Genomic DNA, 20,648 nt, shown 5'->3' with positions numbered 1-20,648 from the left:
CCGCTCCGTCGCTCCATCACGTCGTTGCCGTCGCCTCGGCCGCTCCCGAGTTGGCGTCTAGGAGAGAAGGTGGCTGGATCAGCCCCAAATTTCTTTCAGCCCCGGGATACACGGACCGCTGCTGCGAGGGAAGCCTTAGCGGGCTGAAAACCCCTGTTGCGGGGCGACGGGCAGGTCGCGCCGGCACGCGGGGCCACGGCCCTGGCGATGGTCCCACTGGCGCGCGAGGGACGCGGGACAGCCCGCCCGGCGTCCCCCTGCTCGCGCTTCGGAGCGCGGCATCCAGATGCCGAAATCTCGCTGGTAGGAGCCTCGACGTGGAGTAAAACGGCAGCCCGGGAGGGGGGCGGCAGCAGCTCTCGCCTCGGCCCCGCTCCGCAAGGACGTTTGCTTGCCCAGATGTTCCCTCCATCACTCGCTTTAGTCTCTCATTTCCTTTGAAGACAGCCCTAGACACCAGGCTCTACTATTCCATCTCTTTCCTAAATAAAATTACCTCTTATCCGCCCGTTTTCCACTCAGCTAAAGTTAGGAGGCACGCATCAAAAATAACCTGCAGCCCAGCTGGCCACAGCTCTTAGAAAAATCAATGCTGACATGGGAAAGGAGCGACTCCACAACGTGCGAAGTGCCTAGCACAGCATCGAGAGCTTCGGGAAGCCGGACTGCTTCCCCGCACCCATTTCAGCAGGAGACACAGCAGTCAAATAACAAAAGCTCTCCCCAAAACTGCTCTTTCCTTTATCCTTCCCCTCGCCTTTAAGGGCAGCCCCTCCTCACGCCTTTGCGATGGTGAAATCCGGTTTTGCCTGTGCTGCGGATAATCCAGATCGGCATTTATCCACGAGGGAGGCTTCTGCATTTAGTCCTTGTATGAAGTTCACAACCTACCAGGCCAAATACATGTTGCTTTAGAGTAGGGAACACAAATCCTTCTGAATTCCAGGTGTCTTCAGCCTGGAGCGCTGGACTCAGTAATGCTTGCCATTTTTAAAGACTAGTCGTCCACATAAATATATATATTTAATTTTTTCTCATTTTATTAAAATTTTTCTCAATCATATTCTGTAATAATGAGGCCTCAGAGGTCAATTACATAAAGACAAGAAACATTTGCTTTTTCCATTACTTTTCCATTCACAAAATGTTCTTGTTAATGGAAAAAGGAAAACAGAAGTCCTTGAGAGTTTTCTATTGCAACATAACATTCCATCTCTTTCCTAAATAAAGTTACCCCGCTCTTTTACATTTCTCCTCAGACTATGTCCCTGTTCTTACCAACCCCAGTTTCTTACATCTTTTAAAATGTATCAGCATTAATGATTTAATAAATGCTATTGCACCTTCCTCGTGAGCATATTGACTGGTCATGAACCCCATTCTTCAGAGAAGAAAAACACCTGGAAGTTTAAGGACTTTGGTAAAGTTGCATGGAGGAGAACACAGAGAGAAGACGATGGATAAACCAACGAAGCCAAAACTCGCACAGCAGTCGGGAGAAGGCAGAAGGGAACGATTCCTGCATTTTCCCTTTGAGAATCCTGCTAAATCAATCAGTTTAGCACATCCAGGCCCTCACGCACTTCCCAAGTGTCCATTCAGCCATACACTCTTGATGCACAACATGCAAAACTGTAAGACACAAGAGTTCAAACCAGAGCAAAAGTAACTATACTAAAAATAATAGTAATCTGTTTAGAAAATGAGGGCTGAAACTTGTTTCCATTGAATAAGTCCCTCAATAATCATAACAAGTGCAGATGCAAGAGCGTGTCCTCAATTTGCTGCCAAGTACCTGCGTATTTTTACTACCACATAGTTTTTAACTAACAAAACATTCATGTTTCACCATAAAAATCTACATTTCAGTCAACCTAGCCGTGGGAACTAGGCACATAGATGGAACGAAACCAGCAATACCGTATTATGTGCTTTGCCCACCAGGCATATGCACCATTGTATTCTATAAATGTCTATAGTAACCATGGAAAGTTAAATCCTAGCGATAGACAAGAGCAAACCAGTGAATAGTCACTCTTGAAATGAGCCAAAGGCATGTTCCAGAAATAAGAAATTATAGCAGCCTTGCAAAATAATCATGACTGGATAACAACCCCACTACAGAAACCTCTTTTTTTTTCTTTTTTTTCTTTTTTTTTTTAAGAGCAAAGATTGATACCTTGAAAAAGAAACTTGTTAAAAGGAATTATTAGCACTTGATGAAGGGCACTTTTCCAGGCTATTTCAAAAATTTCTAGTAGGAGGAATTTAGGACTACTCAGACATCTAGTCTCCTCTCAGACATACAACAGACACTCAGTTTAGAAAGGTCCACAGAATACCCACTCCAATCAGCCCACCAAAAACTTTCCAGATTCCTGTAAAAATCTTCAGATCTACAGTAGCAGACCAAACCCACAGCTCTAACAAGCCATAGGATAGATTAGGAGAGATCAAAGCATTGCGGGTGTCCCTACAACAGCAGGGAATTTCTTCAATAAAAATACCAGGAAGGGAGGGAATTCAAACAGTCCCTGCCAATCTGATCCAAAATTCCCTCCCGGCCCAAAGTTTGGCAATGGGTTTAACCCTGAGTTTGTCAGTAGAGCACACTGAGTGCTTCTGAGCATTTAATTCTGTGAAATAGCACCAGTACACCCCTAACACCCTGTCAATCTCCAGAGCCCCAGCAGAAGCCAAAAGGAATCCCTTCCCCAAAACCCAACAGAAACCAAACCATGCATCAAGAAGAAGAAAAAAAAAAACCTTTCTGGCCCTGCAAGAGCTATGAATCATAGGATTCATATGGCTTAAATACAGTGCAAGCAGTGATTCAGTAACCCTTCACTGCCCTGTAGTTGTACCAATACACCGTTTTTCCAGGGATCCATATCATAAACATAATTTCCTATCTTTACCAACTCTCCTTAGTTGTACAATCCTCTCCACAAAATTATTAACCTTCTTTCTGAAGCAAACTGTGGGTCCTGCACTGGGGAGCTCCGAAAGGCGTTGCATAAAACACTGCGTTTGAACCCGACACGTAAGCTGCCAGGTCTGCATCTCCTCAGCTTAGGTTATTTTTCATTTTCTTTTTTTAAAAGATTTTTTTGTTCTTTGTCTAAGAGAGTAACCTGATCTAACTCTGACGTCGGCCCTGCTTTGAGTGGGGGGTTGGACCAGGTAACCTCCACGGGTTTCTTCCAACCAAAATTACTCTGTGATTCTAATCAGTGCAGGAAGCATTCATTTAGATAGCTCTGAATTTAGACCGTAAGTTTTCTGGGAAAGGGAGCACTAAGAAAAATAATATAAGACAAATCATGAAAGGTATCACCCGAGATTGATGTCTCAATATTTCAGGGGCTAACCGAAGTCACTTGGAGCTGATGGTCCGAGTGCAGCGCTGACTCCTAATGCAACTGCGAGTGCCAGGCACTTTGGAAGAGAAGTCCTAAGGGTATCTGTTTTCAAATATCAAAAATCAAAGCTATTGCTCTTAACCAAATTATTCTTTCTTCGTTTTATGAGATTCCTAGCATACCCCTGTCCATCGATAACGCACGCTGGTAGAATTTAAGGCACGTCATACCTCCTTGCTTTCTTCCACGTGACAAACAAAACTAAAACAGCAGCTAAAATTTAGGATTATGGCAATTCAGAGGGATCCAATTTTCCACAGCACTCAAAACGAGGGCCTGGGAGACCCTCTGGGTAGGAACCGTCAGATCTGCAACCAGCCGTGCGTTGACAGCTGAAGTTAAAGGTGAAACTCCCGCTGAGCTCATGGTTTCTGAAGCACGTGGGTTTGCAGGGACAGAGGGCTGGAGGGTCCAGCCCAGCACCGATCCCCTCCCAGCTGCCTGCGAGGAGACCCCGGGAGCCAGGGGGTCCTGCTCCCCAAGCAGAGGTGCTGCAGAAATTGTCATCTCCAGCCTCTGAGACTGTTGCCCTCTGGTGGTAGATGTGCAATTTTTATACTCCTCCACAGGCCGGCCAAACCAGGGATTAGGAAATATATTTTCCCTTAAACTTTAAAAAGGAGCATCATCCCTATAAAAATGGTGTTTTTACGCCAACATTTCCATCGCAACCTTAACAACTCCAGAATGAGCAGAACGGCCATCTCAGCCCCCAGGCCAGGACTTCTGGGGCACAAGTCCTTATGCTGCTCACCCTCCTCAGCAGCAGCAGCAAAGCTGGAAATGCTCTTCCTGCTCCTCCTCTTACTTTTTCCTGTAACACAAGCAATTGATGTCATCCGCAGCCAGCTATGTCAGCAGCACAGACTTCCTGCCCTCTAGCCATATTACATATGCATCAGAAACTGGCTGGAAGATTTGCAGATACATTTTATGGTTCAGAATCGAGCGCTCAAAAAGAAAAACTAACATTCAGGAAGAAAGCTGTAAAAACAACTTTTGTGAACACTTGCACAAAGGTAGGAAAAAAGGCCGGTATTCAGATGGGCTGAACTCTACCAAGTCACTCTGCCTCATGCGTCCTAGTTTCTGACTCTAAGCTTCTCCCATTTCTGCAGCTACTGAAGTGTCCAATTCTCATTCAGTCAAAACACATGGACTTGAGCAAAAGTTTAGGCTATGGCCCAAAATGTTCTTTCCAAATTTTACTTAAATGTTAAAATGTCATTTTAATGTATTTTTTTAATCTATCCCCTAATGTTTCCACAACTGCAATCTGTAATAAGGGGGAACTACCCATACGCTTCATAAAGATGCTGTATGGCTTAATTAGTATTTGCATGCTCTAACTCTGAGACTAGGATAAACAAACCTATACGAATTCAAGATCTATGTCCTGTTACCTCTCGTATACTCATTGCCTCACTAAATTTTTTTAAACATTTCGGGTTTTTGTTCTTTGCAAAAGCTAATAAACACAGTCCATCACTGACACCATAACACAACATGCTGCAACATTAACATGAATGAGTAAACTACATAGATGCCACACATGAAAGCTTAGGTAAGAGCGTTTCCCATAGGCATATTAACTTTTTCAAACAAAAAATACTGCCTCATGCAGCATGTCTACCAACAGATAATGAAATGCCCTTAGTTATGATGCTATTTTCCGGATAACTACTTTTTTCTGCTCAGCTCATGTAGTGGGAACTGCACGTCAGGGGTTCAGGTCACTCTGTTGCAGTCTTGAGTTTCTGTTCACTTACCAAGCCTCGGTGGTATGCTTTTCAGGGCTCAACTTTCTCATCCTCTCTCTCCACGCAGAGGTGCACTCTGTGAGAGAGAAAGAAAACACACTTTAAGAAGGCACTAGATAATCAGCTGGCTTCCAAGTCCATGGAAAACAAGAGCTTCCCACTGCCACCAGCTACGCACGAGCCCAGTGTAACGCACATGGTGCCCATTCGTCACCAAGCTCATTCATCAGAGGCTTTGAAAGCAGTGGGATACCTCAGAACATAAAGGCAGATTCTAGGTGGTGCTGGACAAGCAAGAAAAAACCTCAGTAACAACTTCCATAACACAGAATTACAGAAAAAGAGTTTGCCTATCTTTAAAATTGTAGGCACATGGACCTAAAGGAAGAGAGGCATGGCAACTTGCTACAGGTTACTTACTGTGAAGACTTGAACCCTTCCCCTGTACTTGCATGGATAAGTATTTTTCAGGAGGATACATATGCATGAAAATGCTCTAATTGCAGAAGGCTAGAATTTCTTCTCTTACAGGATGCACTTTGCTACTTATCCCACGAAAAGACATTAACAGTGACAACTGCAACCGTTCTGCAGTCTGGTAGTGATCTGAGTGGAAAAGCCCTGAACTCGCAAACAGGACGGGACTCAAAGGCGCTCCCTTCAAAAACAGGAACTTTATTCCAGCAGTGGTGGAAGGAATACAATTCAACAAGCACAAATGAAAATACACAGCCGGGGACTAGACTAGATAACCACACAGAGATAACTGCAAAACCTGGATCAGAAACCTTCCAGGCCTCTGCAACTGTACCCAGCAAGAAAGCAATCAGAGGGGACAAAGGTCTCTCAAAATGCTACAGACCACATTCAGACAAGGATTTAACGTTGCAGTGCTTAACTCGGAGGTGCCTACCTGAAATCTGCTGCCCTGAGCCAACACACCCGAAGACAGCGGGAAGCTTCACGAGAGATTTGCAGCGCGCACCACGTCGAGCCAAGCCAGCAGGGAACACAAAGGAGTCCCACGTATCCTATTTATTTTCAGTCCCTTCAAAGCGCAACAGCACTGCCTGATAACCCAGATTTAGGCGCAATCAAGATTCACAGCCTGAAACCTGAGGAGATCCGTTTTAAAGGGAGGGTACCTGAAGAAGGAAACAGGAATAAGTTATTTCAAAACACAGCTGATAGTGCTGTGCTTTTGCATAGTAGCTAGGGAAGCTCAGCCTCCCCCCGGGCGGTGCCCTGCCCGCCTTCTTGCAGACCACTCAGCAGCACGGGGGTCAGGAGAAGGCAGCTTTCCACCCAAGCACTACTAGCATGCAGTAAAGAAAACAAGATGACTGAGCCACGGAGAAAGAGAGCAACTAAAAAGAGCATGAATCTCTAGCCCCAAAGCCTACTTGTGCACTTTGTCCGCACTGGAAGTCCATACTGGAATAAGAACTGGTCTCCTGGTCTTTCCTCTTCCAAACCAGTGCCTGCAGTCACTAGACTCGTGCTTCCTCTCTCCAGGATTTTGTGGAAAGCAAGATTTCTAACAAAATAGGAAAAGACGTATGTAAAACTGCAGAAAGCAACAAAAGTTACAGAAATGGCACAAGTGACTGAAACATTACTTGTCTTTTAAACTGACTGGATTACAGACCAACTGCGTGTTTTTAAGATGTGAGGCTTAGCTATGCCCTTCAATTCAAAACAGTATTTCCAGCGAGTCCAGGGCTTCTATGAGACATAAAACTAGCTGGCAATGGCATGGTATAAAATAACATTTGAACAACTGAGATAGTTCCAGATTCATCAACTGACTCTGCTTCTATGGAGTTTTTCTGCAATGTTCTTCAGTGATTTGTACTTTGATGGTAGGGAACAAATGGGCTCTTGCCACATTTGCAGCTAGAAACATAATCCCTTTCTAAATTGGTATTGATTCCTTACTGCATTACACATTAAAAAAAAAAGATATTTAGTTTAATGAATGTAGTATGTATCAAAATTATACCCAATTCCACATATTATAGCTTGAAATTTTTTGAGGAAAAGCAGTTGTTAGCAAATTTATGCATTTTCCATTTGTGAAAGCATCCAAGAATGAAATTATATGCAGACTAAAAAGGTTAATATCCAGATGTCTCAGACAGATGGCATTATTAGTCTAACTGGGCTTGACATCAAGTTTTCAAAGTTAAGGAGCTTTGGTTACTTGGATAACTGACAATCTGAGAATATCCAGCTTGATATTTTCTGTAATAGCAATTGCCAGTACTACAGATTTACAGTACAGACCTTTAGTAAAAGAATTTACACCAAGATCAACTGCAGAGAGTATTTATCAGCAAAATGTTGTTGCAGCTTTTTGTTTAGGACTCCTGCTGGCACAGACTGAACCAACAACAGACTAGTACCTGGGTTTTATTTTCTATGCTAAAATTTTTTTGCTACGGCCTAGGGACCTGAAATGTTCCATCTTCTTAACTGAGAGAAGTCCCGTCTATCCGGTAGATAGGAGAACTTCAGGAAATAGAAGAATCTGAAGAATGCCTCTCTTCTGTACCAATCTTCCTTACAGCCCTTGCTCCTACAGTATTCCTGCTACACTTTTCCATGTCTCTGTTCTCCCATGAGATGGGTCAGACGTTTTTACAGGCAACAGAGATATGATCAAGACACTTTTAGAACCATACAGAGATTTCAGTTCAAGAGCAACTATACATTTCCTCCCCTTACATATAATATAGAAATTGAACAGAGTTCTGAGTGCAGAGAAGGCAGAAAATTAAGATTAGGATTTGTCAAAGGAACATCAAAGAGGAAAGCACCCAACTCCGTCAGCTCCTTTGAAAGTCCTAGTATACAACAAGGAATAGAAAATTCTTAGGTAAATATGTATTGCAGAAGCCTTTCATTTTGCTTTATAAGAAATACTACTGACTAGTTTTAGATGTGTAGTACTTACATTGCAGCAGGAATAAATACTCATTCTAGGTAAGCAGCAGTAGAGGGGGGATGTGCATACACGTGTGCATACCAAAAATAAGAAAAGTAGCGATACTTCAGTAGGAAACCCATCGACAAAAGCAAATAGTGTTTTTTCAGCCTGGCTCAAAGCTCCTTATAGTGCTCTTGTATTGTGAAATACATTTTTAAACTAAGCACAGATGTAATTGTTTTTTTCATTTAAGAAATACAAAAATAAGCAGAAAACATCTTTAAGAGATGGATACCTCGGATCATGGAATTAATCATGCAAAAAGATTAAATAACCCATTGTTTTGTAAACTGCAGCTATAGTTAAGGTGAAAGACTGAAGTTTTTCAGGTTACATTTTAAACCATCAACTAGTATTAATCCAAGGTATTTTGTATATGCATACTTTAACATGCATACTGGAAAGGCCTTCTTCCTATTTGATAGCTTCGACAGCAGAGATCTGTAACAAACTTTATACAACATAAATGTGGTACAAACTGCTGATTACGTGATAAACTTTAACTCATCAGAACAACTACAGGACAAGCAATTCTTTTTAAACTCAAGCAAGCTACCTCTTATTAGAAAACCAGGCATCTCTCATCATCTTTCATCTATTGTGTACACACCAAAAGTGTGTCCTCAAGTTTTATTTTGGGGGGATTAACTATTTAAATCAAACTTTTGCATTTTTATAAAGCACATTCTGAGATACACAGAAAAAAAGAAGCCGCTCTATTTTCAGACCTGAACAGGAGGTGAGGGTCCTCAGCACCACTCAGCATCAAACCCTTCAGCAGCAATAGGAATGCCATTATGTTGTGACAATAGTATCAGCTGACAGGGTAGGATAATAAACCAGTGTTCTGATCTACACTCTCCATCTAGATCTTTGAACACTAAAAATCAAAGCAAAATTTGCTTTACAGCAGTCTAAGCCGGTGGGGGAAACACAGTAAAGCAGTTAACAACTGTAAATTACACTTCTGTCTTAAGTATTTCAGCTTCACTCATTTTTAAGGCCACAGTAGGAAAAAAGTATGTGATACAGTTCAAGGACATCTCCCACTATTGCCCCCATTGTGCACACTGTTGGCCTCCTAACAGGTCCCAGGATGCCCCCCTCCTGCTAGCAGGAGCCAGCACTGCAGCTGCACTGCAGCGATTGCAACGATTTCAGTACACAACACGAACCTGAGATGTTGCTCAGTTCCCTATGGTAAACATCATCCATCTAAGTATATTACACTAGTCTGAAGGGCAAGACACAGCTTTTTATTTTTGAGATCTGTCACAGTTGTAATACAGTCAGTGATCTGCCAGTTTTTACGGTGATCAAAGCAGTTTCAACTGTTGCTCCTGTTCTGAACTACCTTTCCATCACCTAATATTAAAATATTAAAATGAGATGTTCTTCCATTGATTTGTGCAGTTATTGATTCATTAAGTGTAGATGTGTTTAGCACGTTTCTTTTTAATACAGTAGTCACTGGTATTATAAAAGTGTATGTTAGACTAATTTTATTAGTCAAAAAAATTTACAAGTCACATGAAGCAGGACTAAGAACAGATTAGTGTTTGGAGTAGGTATGAATACTCCTGCTTACTCTATTATTAAAGAAAATACTGCGCATCACTTAACACAAACTAGATTATGGTTCCATAGTCTCTATAGAGCCTTTTTTTGTTCATGCAGAAGATCATGACAAAAAAAATCCATTTCAAGAGAACCGCTGCACTTTTACTTTCTTTATTGAACCCAAAAAATAAACCAATTGCTCTCACTTCCTATTTCTCACAGGTGAAACTAACAGTACTTCACTCATTACTGAACAGGAGGCCATTAAACTTTTTAAATGATTTCAGACATCTATGCTCCAGTAATAACTACAAAATAAAGAACAGCAAACTGAAGCTACTTTACTTCTATCTCCATAAGACCATCCCAGAGGGACTTTGCAATCTAAAACTTATTTACATGTCAGCTATAGACTTCACTTAAGGTTAACTCTACCACACACCCCCATGCAGACAAACCCACCTGGGGGTCAGAAAACTACAAAATGTCATTAAACATATAAACAAAGCTTTAGCAACAAATCTCTTCCATTCCCTAGGAATGGTCCCACAAATAGGCATATATTCAAAGAGATTATTTAAATCATTGCCATTTTAATACTATCCAATATGGACTTGCGTCTTTTTATATTCCATGGTGCAGCCTATCACTACTGCCTCTCACTGAACCATCATTTACACGAGCCTCTGAAAAGGTACCTGCATTGTCACAAAAAAGTTCTTTCTCCCTAGAGAGAAGAGCTTAGAGCAGAGCCAGTCCCAATTACCTGACGCTTGCCACAGAGCACTTCAGAGGAAACCTTAGAAAGTTACAGAGATGACAAACTTTAAAAATATGAATTAGATAGCATAGCCCTCAAATACAGATGCAATTTCTGGGATCCACTCTTTATTCTGTAAGACAGTAGTCCTACAAGAGGACTGTTATGTACAGGTAATCAAATAGTATGCTTCAGTATAACAGTTCTCAAAACCAAGCAATAACTTGGCAAAACAGTTAAGAGTTCACACATGAAGTCTGATTTGTGTGCAAATCTTTTCCTCAAACTCAAATGACAAGCCACATCACAGAAGTGATTTTAACTGCATCTTTCAAAACCAAGTTGTCCCTTGATAAGGTTAAGGCAACCCATCCATGCAAGGGACTAAATCATATGCCTAAACTAGCACGAGGCCTGGAACGTAGTAGTTGTTTGAACTTCAAAATGGAAAGCTGTGCTTCACTTGAAGTCCGAGGATAGACTGTCCAACATGTCTTTAAATTGTAAGGATAACGTAAAAAACTTCAAGCTCAATGATCCGAAATAAAGCCAACTACCTGAAGCTCTCCACTGACGAGAGCTGGTAGTTTACCAAGTGCAACATTTCACAAATACTTCTTTGAAGTGACTTGCACTTTCAACAAGTTATCAGTGACACTGGTTCACAACAGAGGCTAACAAGTTTTTAGATTTAAAAAATACAATATAACTTCAAACAGCAAGTTACTTGGAACCTATTTACAAAAGCTAGGCCAAAGAGAACCAGTTTCACTATTTAAGAGCCACGAATTATCACAAACAAGAGGAAACTCAGCTCTTACAGCTTAAATCTTGAAGATATCAAAAAGTTGTCCCCGTTTGTTTAAGCTCAAGCAGGTAGTGAATTTAGTTGACACTAGTTTTATTTCTAATACAGCAAAAAGACTCATTTCAACTAAAATCAGTGTCAAGTTAGACTTACATAAAAGACTGAGAATACACTGAAGTTTCATGTGAAGTTCTACAGCCCAGAGGCACAAAGACTTAGACGCTCACTTTCCACTGGAATCAGTGGGAGTTACACGTCTAGGATCTTGCTTATCTGGACCACAGATCAGCTTTCAGGATGAAGTCCCATAAAGCATCAGCATTAAAAACTAAGCGCTTAGAAACCTGAAGTCAAAATAACTTTGTACTTTTTTATCCATGCCCCATATCATACATACTCTCACTCAAGCATGTAAGGAATTCAATTCTTTATTTGATATCCATAAACCCATAAACGTTGCTATTCTATATTTCTATGCAGGAAGGCAGTTTTCCCCTAAAACATTATGCTTTTTAATAAACAACAAACTTTAATTCTATTGCGTGAAAGGGCTACAAATATACATTTGTTAATCAAGCAGACTACACAGATATTTTTGCTTTACAACTGGCACCTATGTTACTGGTACACTTAGCTGGCTCATTTATCATAGCACTTTGCCCAGTTTAGATTATCACTTTTTGAAATATGGGCAATTGCAATTATTAAAAAAAAAAAAAAAAAAAAAAAAAAAAAAGCAAAAGACCCAAAAAACGTGCTGAGGCAGGTATTGCAAATCCATTTCTTTTTTCAGTCAATACTCATGGAGCCCAACTTTATTCACATGCAGATTTCATTTCATTCTACACCAGTCATCTAATGGCATAAAAAAGCTTTCAAAAATCTAGTACAATTGTTAGCAAACCAATTTTACTCTGCTGTAATAAAGCCTACAGCAATGGTGCTGCCATCCTGCCAGTAGATGGTGCTGCAAAAGATTCTCGGGGAACTTGAATGAAGGACAATAGTTCAGAGTGAAGTCTGTTAACCCGGTACTATGAAAACAAGTATGCATTTAATAGAAGGGATAAATGTTGACCCTTTCCTGTAAGGAATCATATACAGACAAACCAATAAGAGGACTTGAAACTAAGCAATCGGAAATTCTGAACATTTTATATGAATGAAGCACATGCTTAACACAAACTACTTCTTCAAAACTACACAGTACATACGTTGATGGAAAAGTCCTATAGAAAAAATTGACCAACCATGTCAGCACGTCAAACTGCCTAGTACAAGATGGTGGATGCACACAAACTGCATAAGTGAGAACGAATATTTAAAAAACAGACCACATCCACGGATTAGTACTTCAAAAATTTCTCTGTCAAGTGTTTGAAAACCAATAAATCCACTAGGGGGGTAGCAAAAAAGTCAATTAGGACCTTTACTGGCAATAAAATATTTACTCTAAATACATAGAGATTTTAAAGCAGAGGAACACTTGTTTCAAACCCAGAAAAGCCTTAAACCGTACGGAATGGATCCTAGGAAAAAATATTAGACATGTAAAGGTCAATGAACACAATGATTTATTTAAAAAATAAAAAACGTAAAAACGATTTTTTCCTCCTTTACAGAAATGTTAATTTCAGTCATGGGATCCGAGTAGATTTTGTAGAAAAAAATGTAGTAGCCAGGTATCAAGTCCTTACAACAAAGGAAATTCCCCCATAACCCCCCCCCAGTTTTTACTCCAGATCAGCAAGACACTTCCCCCCCCCCATACCCCCAAAAAACAAATTAAAACAAGACATTTTTCGTTGCTAGTATAAAAACGACCAAGGTCCAAGTAATAATAAAAAAATAGAGTCCATCAATGACTGTAACACAAAGTATGTGTATGTGGGGCCCAGTCCATCTTCAGAGAGAAAGAAGTGGCACAGGCAGCAGAGGCGACCCCCAGGGGGCATTTAGGAGCTGCTCCCACAGCAGGGAGGCATTTAAAAGGAGCTGCCCTTCGGCGAATGAGGGGAGAAACCATTTAGAAGCTGCCCCGTATCAAAGGGAGGGCTCTCCATGCCACCCCCAGTGGGTATGGGCGCTCCAACTTAGAAAGAGCCGCCCCCATACCCTCCCCCACCGTAGCCTCCTCTGTACGGTCCACTGTTACTGCGGCCCCCCCAGTTGCCGCCCCCTCCTCCACCTCCTCCGCCGCTCTTCATGGGGCCGTAGGAGGACTGGTGCTGGCTGTAGCTGCCGAACCCGCCGTACCCGTTGCCGTAGTCGCCGCCTCCACCTCCACCACCGCCGCCGTAGGAGCCGCTGCCGTAGGAGCCGTAACCGCCGCCGCCGCCGCCGCCTCCTCCGCCGTAGCCGCCGTAACTATTGTAACCGCCGCCTCCTTTGGAAAGGCCGTTGTGATCCCGGTTGCCGCCACCGCCGCCCCGTCCCCTTCCTCCGCCTCTGCCTCCCCGGGAAGGCCTCGAAGAGCCGCCGCCGCCGCCTCCCCCGCCCGACTGGATGTCCTCCTTAGGCACGGCCTTCTTGACCTCCACGCGATGGCCCTGGATCGGGTGGAACTTGACCACGGCAGCCTTGTCGGCAGCGTCGTGGTTCTGGAAATAGACGAAGCCGAAGCCGCGCTTCTTCCCGCTCTGTTTGTCGGCGATGATCTCGGCCTTCTCCACGGGGCCGAACTGGCTGAAATGCTGCACCAGGTCCCCTTCGCCCACGTCCCCCTTGAGGCCGCCCACAAAGAGCTTCTTCACCTTAGCGTGGGCCCCGGGTTTGGCCGAGTCCTCGCGGGACACGGCCCGCTTCAGCTCCACCGCGTTGCCGTCCACGGCGTGGGGGGAGGCGGCCATGGCGGCGTCGGCCTCCTCTACCGCCGAGTAGGTGACGAAGCCGAAGCAGCGGGAGCGCTTGGTCTGCGGGTTGAGCACGACCACGCAGTCGGTGAGGGTACCGTAGGCCGCGAAGTGCTCCCGCAGCCCGGCCTCCGTGGTCTGCACGTTCAGGCCGCCGATGAACAGCTTGCATAGCTGCGAGTTCTCCATGCTGCCGCCGGTGCCGGGGCTGCGCCTAGGCCTGGCGCCGAGACTCCTCCTCCTGTTGGGGGGCAGCTCTGAAGGTTTTTTTCCCCCTTTTCCGTCGACTGCTTCTTCCCCCTCTCTCGCTGCGAGCAGCGCGACTTCACGGCAGCCAGCAGCCGCCAGCGATTTCGCCCTCGGCCTGGCCCAACGCCTTCGCTTCGCCTCACCTTACCAGCGGAAGAGATGGGGCGTCCCGGCCGCCACTGTTCCCACAGAAAAGGGGGGCGGGGGTGGGGGGAAAACACAGACACGCACAAAATGGCGGCTGCTACTCCTCAAGAGCTCGGCCGGCGACTGGTGCCCACACAAAGGGGACGCTGGGAGCCCCGCCCGCCGTGCCACCGCAGCGCACGCCCCCAGCGCTCGCGCAGCCAATGAGAGCGGGCCGCCGTTGCCGTCCGCGACTCACCTATGGGGGCGGGGCCCCGGCCATGATTGACGAGCGCGTCGTCTAATGGGAGGGCGCGACCTCCGCCGCGCGTCGGTAAAAGCCGCGAAAGGGGCAGGCGTTCGCCCGTAACTGACACCCTGGCTAGCCAATAGAATCCCCCCGTAACGGCCTGCGATGCAGAGCACCCCGTGCCCGCGCCGAGAGAAGGGGGAGAGGGGAGGGGCCGGGCCCGGCTGCGCCAATGCGTCAACCCAGCGGACGCGAGCCAATGGGCCGCCTCTTTCCCAGCCGCGCGCTTTCTCCCCGGCGGCCCCGCCCCCGCAGGCGGGGGGGGGTGGCGAGCCGCGGGGGTCTCCTGGCAGCTCGCGCGGGATCATTTGAAACGCTGACCGTTAGGCGGCCGTTCCGCTGGCCCCTCGCCTCCTGCCCCGCCCCCGCCGCGCGGCGAGCCGAGAGGCGGCCCCGGCCCCTGGAGGGGAAGGGCGCCCGGCCCGCCCCGCGCCGTCCCCCGCCGCTCGCGGGGCGTAGCGAGTCCCTGCCTCACCGCCGAGGGGGGGTTCGCCGACCCCTCTCTCCCTAAGCACCCTCCACACGCCCTATCCATCGCCCCCCGCCGCGCAGCGCCTCGCTGTTCCGAGGCCGAGGGACGCGCGACCCGGGGCGAGGGCAAGGAAAGGCCCGAGGGCAGCTGCCCCCGCGCGCAGCTCCGACAAGCTGAGGCAGCGGCGGCTCCGCGCGCGCTCCTGTCCCTGCCGCCGGCAGGAAGGAGCATTTAAGGCGCCGGCCAGCTCCTCACCCTCCGCGGGGCCTCCCGGCCGCGCTGCGCTGCCGTGTCCTGCTCCTCGGCCGCTGTGAGCCGGGGCCGGGCGGGAGCAGGAGGCGCCGCGCTGAGGCCGGGAACCGCCTGACTGGAACCCACCGCGGACGGCCCTGCCCTTACCTTCAGGCTGTACTCTTCCCTTCACCTTTGCCAGCCCAAGCGTTTCACCTTCATTTCCCTTGGCTGGCCCACTTTTCCCGGCTTTAAGGCAACACAGCATATTTTTATGGGTGGGGTGATTCCCCCCCTTCAGATTTTTTTTTCCCCATTCCCTTGTAATCTGTTTACATCTACTCCCTCTCTGCAGCTAGCTGGCTCTTCTTCCCTCTTTTGTGTTCATTCTTCCTTCCCTTCCCAATGTGCTACTGGTCCCTGTTGCCTCCTGCAGCTTCGCTCTTGCTTTGCCTACTAGTGTTTCCTCCCACACCTTCCATCCTCTTTCCAACCCTGTTGCTGCACCCTCTTCTCACCCTTACATCTCTCCTTAGCTCCATTGGGAGGTATTTTCTAAGATAAATAATTAGAACTCAAGGGTGTGCAAAACCTATGAAACCACTAACACATGCATTTACTTTTGATGCTTTACTTTTACAGCACATTAAAGATTACTAGCCTCAGATTTGTGGCATGATTTTCAACATACTGAATTCTCCATTAGAAACAACATTTTTAAACCTACTGGAGTTTACATTGCAAATGATCTGGGAGCCGAGAATCATTTTTGTGGTCACGTTTTCTTTCCTTGAAGGTGAAAAGGGCAGCTCATGTTTTACCAGGAATATTAGTGCCTGCACCACAAGGTTTCTGAAATAGATGTTAACCTAGTCCTCTTCTCTTTTCATTTACAATACTCCCTAGTAATTAATTCAGTTACATAGCCTTCACACGTGGTATTCCTATAATCACAAGCAACCTCTTCTAGCAGTTGTTCTTTCCACTTCATTCCCCTGTTCCATTTCTGCCCAGGTGTGGGTCCAGGAGAGACACCGATACAATTTGGTGTACTGCATGTCTGGCCACTGATGCTGCACTTGAACATAGCCTCACCCATCCGTGCTCCCTCTCCCGGTGCATCCCCCTCTGCCTCCCTAAGTGGCTTTCACAGGTACCTGCCAAGTCTGTTTCAAAAGCTTTCAGTGAAGGCAATTTCACAACCTCCTCAGGTAGCTTCTTCCTTTGTTCATTATCCCTACAATGAGATACAAGTCTGAGTGTGGACATTAAGACAATCTACTTCTGATAAATAGACCACATATAATCTAACACACCGAAGTGCATGCAACCCTCAAAACCTCATGAAGTGTTAAAGCATCCATACTTAGAGCACTTACCTCATCTCACCCTTCCTCTCTCTTAAGTATATACATATATACTGTGGGACCTGCTCAGGTCACATTACTTCCTCTTCATTTTGGGAATCTCCCCATTTGCTCTGTTCCTTGCTTTCCATTTCTTTGCTTTTTCAGACACTGGATCCTGAATTGCAGGCCCGTCTTGTCTCATCTCTGATGATAATTTCATAGACCTTTTCAAGTTTTTTTTTTTTTTTTAGGACACTGTTCCACATGAAATGGTCATTTTACCTCTTTTATATCCCAGTTCTTAGCTTTCAAAGGCCTGTCTGTGCTATTCCGTTCTCCACACCTCCAGGAACATTCGCACCAAACCTTGCAATCACATCACTATTATTGACCTCTCTTCTCCAGCTTGATCACAAGTCTCACTACCAGGGGCAAGAGGAGAGACAAACAGTAGTGCTGTGCCTGGTCCCTTGGTCAGAGAGACTAGTAAAGTCTTCCCTCCAATTCTGATCCTGGGAGCCTTTGTAAAGGTGCAGCAAGAGCAAACACTGAATATTCTAGTCTTCCTGACTTGGTGGTTACAGTTTTGTATTGGGTATCATATCAGGATGTAGTTCCCCAGTACTCTAAACTGATCTGTGTTGGGGTTAGAGCCGTCCTGCCCTCCAGCCGCGTGATCCTGCTTCTTCCTCTGTGCCAGCACTGATGCTTGCTGCAAACACACAATGATCCACTTAAGAGAACTGAGACAGCCAAAAATAATCTTACAATGAAAAAGTGCTTAGCTTTTAGCTGCCTCAGCTTTCTGAAAGCGTTCACTGCACGATTCCATGAGTGCCAGTGCTGGCACAAGGGAGGAAGCAGAACTGCAGCATCCCTGACTTAGATCATCTTAAGATGCTGTGAAAATGCACCCTTGGAGACTCACAGATATAAGCATAACATTGACCTCAGTAGAAAGTGAGTTAACTACAGCCCCAAGCAAAGTCCAAAAAGGCTGAAGATTTCAGCACAAAGTAAACTGTGGTTCTTCCTTATTCCTCGTCAGATGGCATCAACTCCAGAGATTAATTCCACAACTCTGTTAGTAAAATTCTGTCCTTGTTTCTGTCAGTTGGCCAAGTTTTCATCCTTTAAACTCAAAGGAGTTGTTTTCCGTTATAGTGAAGTCTGTGAAGAGTAACTTATGACAGAAATATTAATTGTTCGTGCTTGATGACCATTGACAGGGAAAGATGACATTTGTTCATATCTCAGTGCATGAACAGACGCAATCACTTTACCTAGTTTTTAGAAAAGAGAATGTGCTCATAATGTCCCTGAAATATTTGTGGTTTAAAAATAAACAAATTATGCTACTCTATTAAAAAAAAAAAAAAAGTTTCTCCCCAGGAGCAGTGTGAAAGTTCTACACAATTACAAGAAATACAAAAATATATTTTACCTGCCACTCATTGTAAGAACCACGTAGCTGCTCCCAAGATACATTAATATCTGCTTCATGTAGAAAACAACCCATCAGAGTTTTAATAGACCTTCAATAATTTACAGTGAAAGAGGAAAAATAAATTTAGAGGAGCTAATTATGGCCTCAGCAGATCACAAAGAAAACAGAATCCTTGTTTTCAGGGAGAGACAGCCATAAACAAGACAGACAAATAGGCCAAGGAAGAGATCAAAGAAAGAAGTCACTACTAGCAGGAGGAAAACATAAGGGTCTTTAAGAAAGAGGTGAGCAAATCAGTAGGCAAAAGCAGTAGCTGACACAGCTCAGATATAGTGCAAATGCTTCCTCTTCGTTTGCACATTCCACTTCTCTTGACTGGCTGATTAATTTAATGATCAGAAAACTAAAAAGGAAAATATCTTTAAAATATATATATGATCTCTTTCAGATAGTAACATCTCCTCTGATATTACAGAAGGACACAACTTCACTTGACCTGGTATTGTCCTGTCTGCTGTCCCTTCCCAATTGCCTTGCAAGAAACTTCGTATAGTTCATGTATTTGCTCTAAATCATGTTCTCAGAATTCAACCCCTGCATTTAAAGGGCCGCAGGAACTGTAAATGTACAGCACCCTAACACTTACCACCAAGCTGCTTTGATGCAAGGGGATTCCTAGACAGCTAAACATCAGTTGCTCCTGCATGTCGCACATGGTGTGGATGATCTTCATACCTCCCAGGTCATCTGTACCAGAATGGAGACTCCAGCCAGATCTCTTGGTTCCTGTAAGACCTATGTATTAGATGAGGTATCCCATCACATGCTAAGTGTGCCAGGTCGCACGCTATAAGCATTCCTATGCTATGAACTCTGCTCCTGAAATGTGCTTTTTTCTTCTAGCTGTGGTGAACCGTGGCAAATGTGAGATATGCAGGTATCTCAACAGAGCAGTGAGAGCTGAGAACCAAAGAATGAGTCTCTCACTGTGCATGTGACATGTGACAAGTCTGCTAAAATAGACGACATTCCAACACCTACAGCAGTTTCCCTACCATTTTAATTTTTGAACAATTTTTAACTATATATGAGTAAATGCATAATATTTTCCTATGTATTCAAGAGGCAGACTTCATTAAAAAGAAATATACACTTCCCCCCCCCCCCCTTCACAGGGCAGTCACAGCATTAAATTGTTTCAATGCTGGTAGCAATACATACTAAAAATTCATTTTAGAAGGAGCTTAAGTTTCTAACATAGGCAAAAGTTCCAGCTTTAGCACCACCTAAAGAAATGCGTATCTCAAACCAGAGGCATTGGCTAACAATTGCACAAATAATGCAACATGTTTAATATCTTCATGTAATGTTTTAGTTAGTGTTAGAATGTTAGAAGGAAGAAAAAAGAATGCATTGTTTTCAGGCTTAAAAATATCCCATTATTCTACTAGAAAATATACTACCAAGAGACCACAGGAGGGCATCACAGCTTAAGAGATCATAAACCAGTAGAAGTTGAACAGTCCTTTTCCTGCACTAGACTATATTACCATATATTCTTAGTAAAAGCTGATACAAAACAAATCATCAAAGAGATTGTTAGACCAATTTTGGTAATTTGCAAAAGAGATATACTTCTGTCATGCTCTGTAATGGCTCAAACCTCTAGGATAGGAAAGGAAAGTTTTGGAAAAGAGCATCAGAAGCAGTAGAACATCATTAAGAATTCAAAAGTAGCCCTTATAAGTTAAAAAGCTTTCAATTCTTTAAAATTTCATACAAACACAAAGTCATATCCTTCTAATATGTTTCAGTCCCTTTAATCTAGTTTATATCAGTGTAGTTGGCTTCTGTAATCAACAGGTGTAATCTCAGGCACATTCCTTTTTTTAAAACAATTTAAGAGCATCACCTGGGTTTTTTAAGTAAACCTGTTTTGTTGGTATAGTGCAAGATTCTACGTTTAGGTCTATCTTTACCTTTCCGTGGACAGAATGCTTATGAAAACCTACAGGATTCCTTTATGCAAACTGTTTGCAGAGTTCTGCATTGACATTATTCTCCTTGAAGACTGTCATAAGGTCATTTTAACGCATCCTGGCTATATATGGATTTCATCTTGGAATTTTCTAGCTGTGCACAGGTGAAAGTGGTCTGCAGTGGGATTCATCATCCCACTGGCTGCTTAAATCTTCCAAACTGTTATTTCCAAATTCCCTGTGGCCCTTTGGGAACTAAGAAAAGAGAGTCAAGCATGGTGAAGGGGCAGGGGACTCGGCCCTAATTTCCTGGGGCATTCAGAGAGCCACACAC

The 20,648-nt window shown here is 44.4% G+C and overlaps 1 protein-coding gene and 1 long non-coding RNA gene across 6 annotated transcripts in view; both read right to left on the bottom strand.

The window, feature by feature from the left end:
• Positions 1-11,711: 11,711 nt before the first annotated feature.
• On the bottom strand, positions 11,712-14,713 carry HNRNPA0 (heterogeneous nuclear ribonucleoprotein A0). The gene has a single exon (XM_026101965.2). It carries the CDS (start codon positions 14,338-14,340, stop codon positions 13,393-13,395), a length of 948 nt encoding a protein of 315 aa, XP_025957750.1. The 5' UTR covers positions 14,341-14,713; the 3' UTR covers positions 11,712-13,392.
• A 985-nt stretch (positions 14,714-15,698) lies between these two features.
• Positions 15,699-20,648, bottom strand: part of LOC112984253 (uncharacterized) — a 49,959-nt gene continuing 45,009 nt past the window's right edge. For 4 of the 5 annotated variants that reach the window (XR_010391762.1, XR_010391759.1, XR_010391761.1 and 1 more), the window contains one exon: positions 15,699-19,121. This is a non-coding gene — a long non-coding RNA (uncharacterized LOC112984253). The remainder of the gene's footprint in view (positions 19,122-20,648) is intronic. The other variant, XR_010391760.1, reaches the window with a different exon arrangement.

Source organism: Dromaius novaehollandiae, chromosome 15 (assembly GCF_036370855.1).
Source record: "Dromaius novaehollandiae isolate bDroNov1 chromosome 15, bDroNov1.hap1, whole genome shotgun sequence".
Classification (NCBI taxonomy): Eukaryota; Metazoa; Chordata; class Aves; order Casuariiformes; family Dromaiidae; genus Dromaius; species Dromaius novaehollandiae.
The sequence above is the reverse complement of the archived record's forward strand: the minus strand, read 5'-3'. Positions and strand labels throughout refer to the sequence as shown.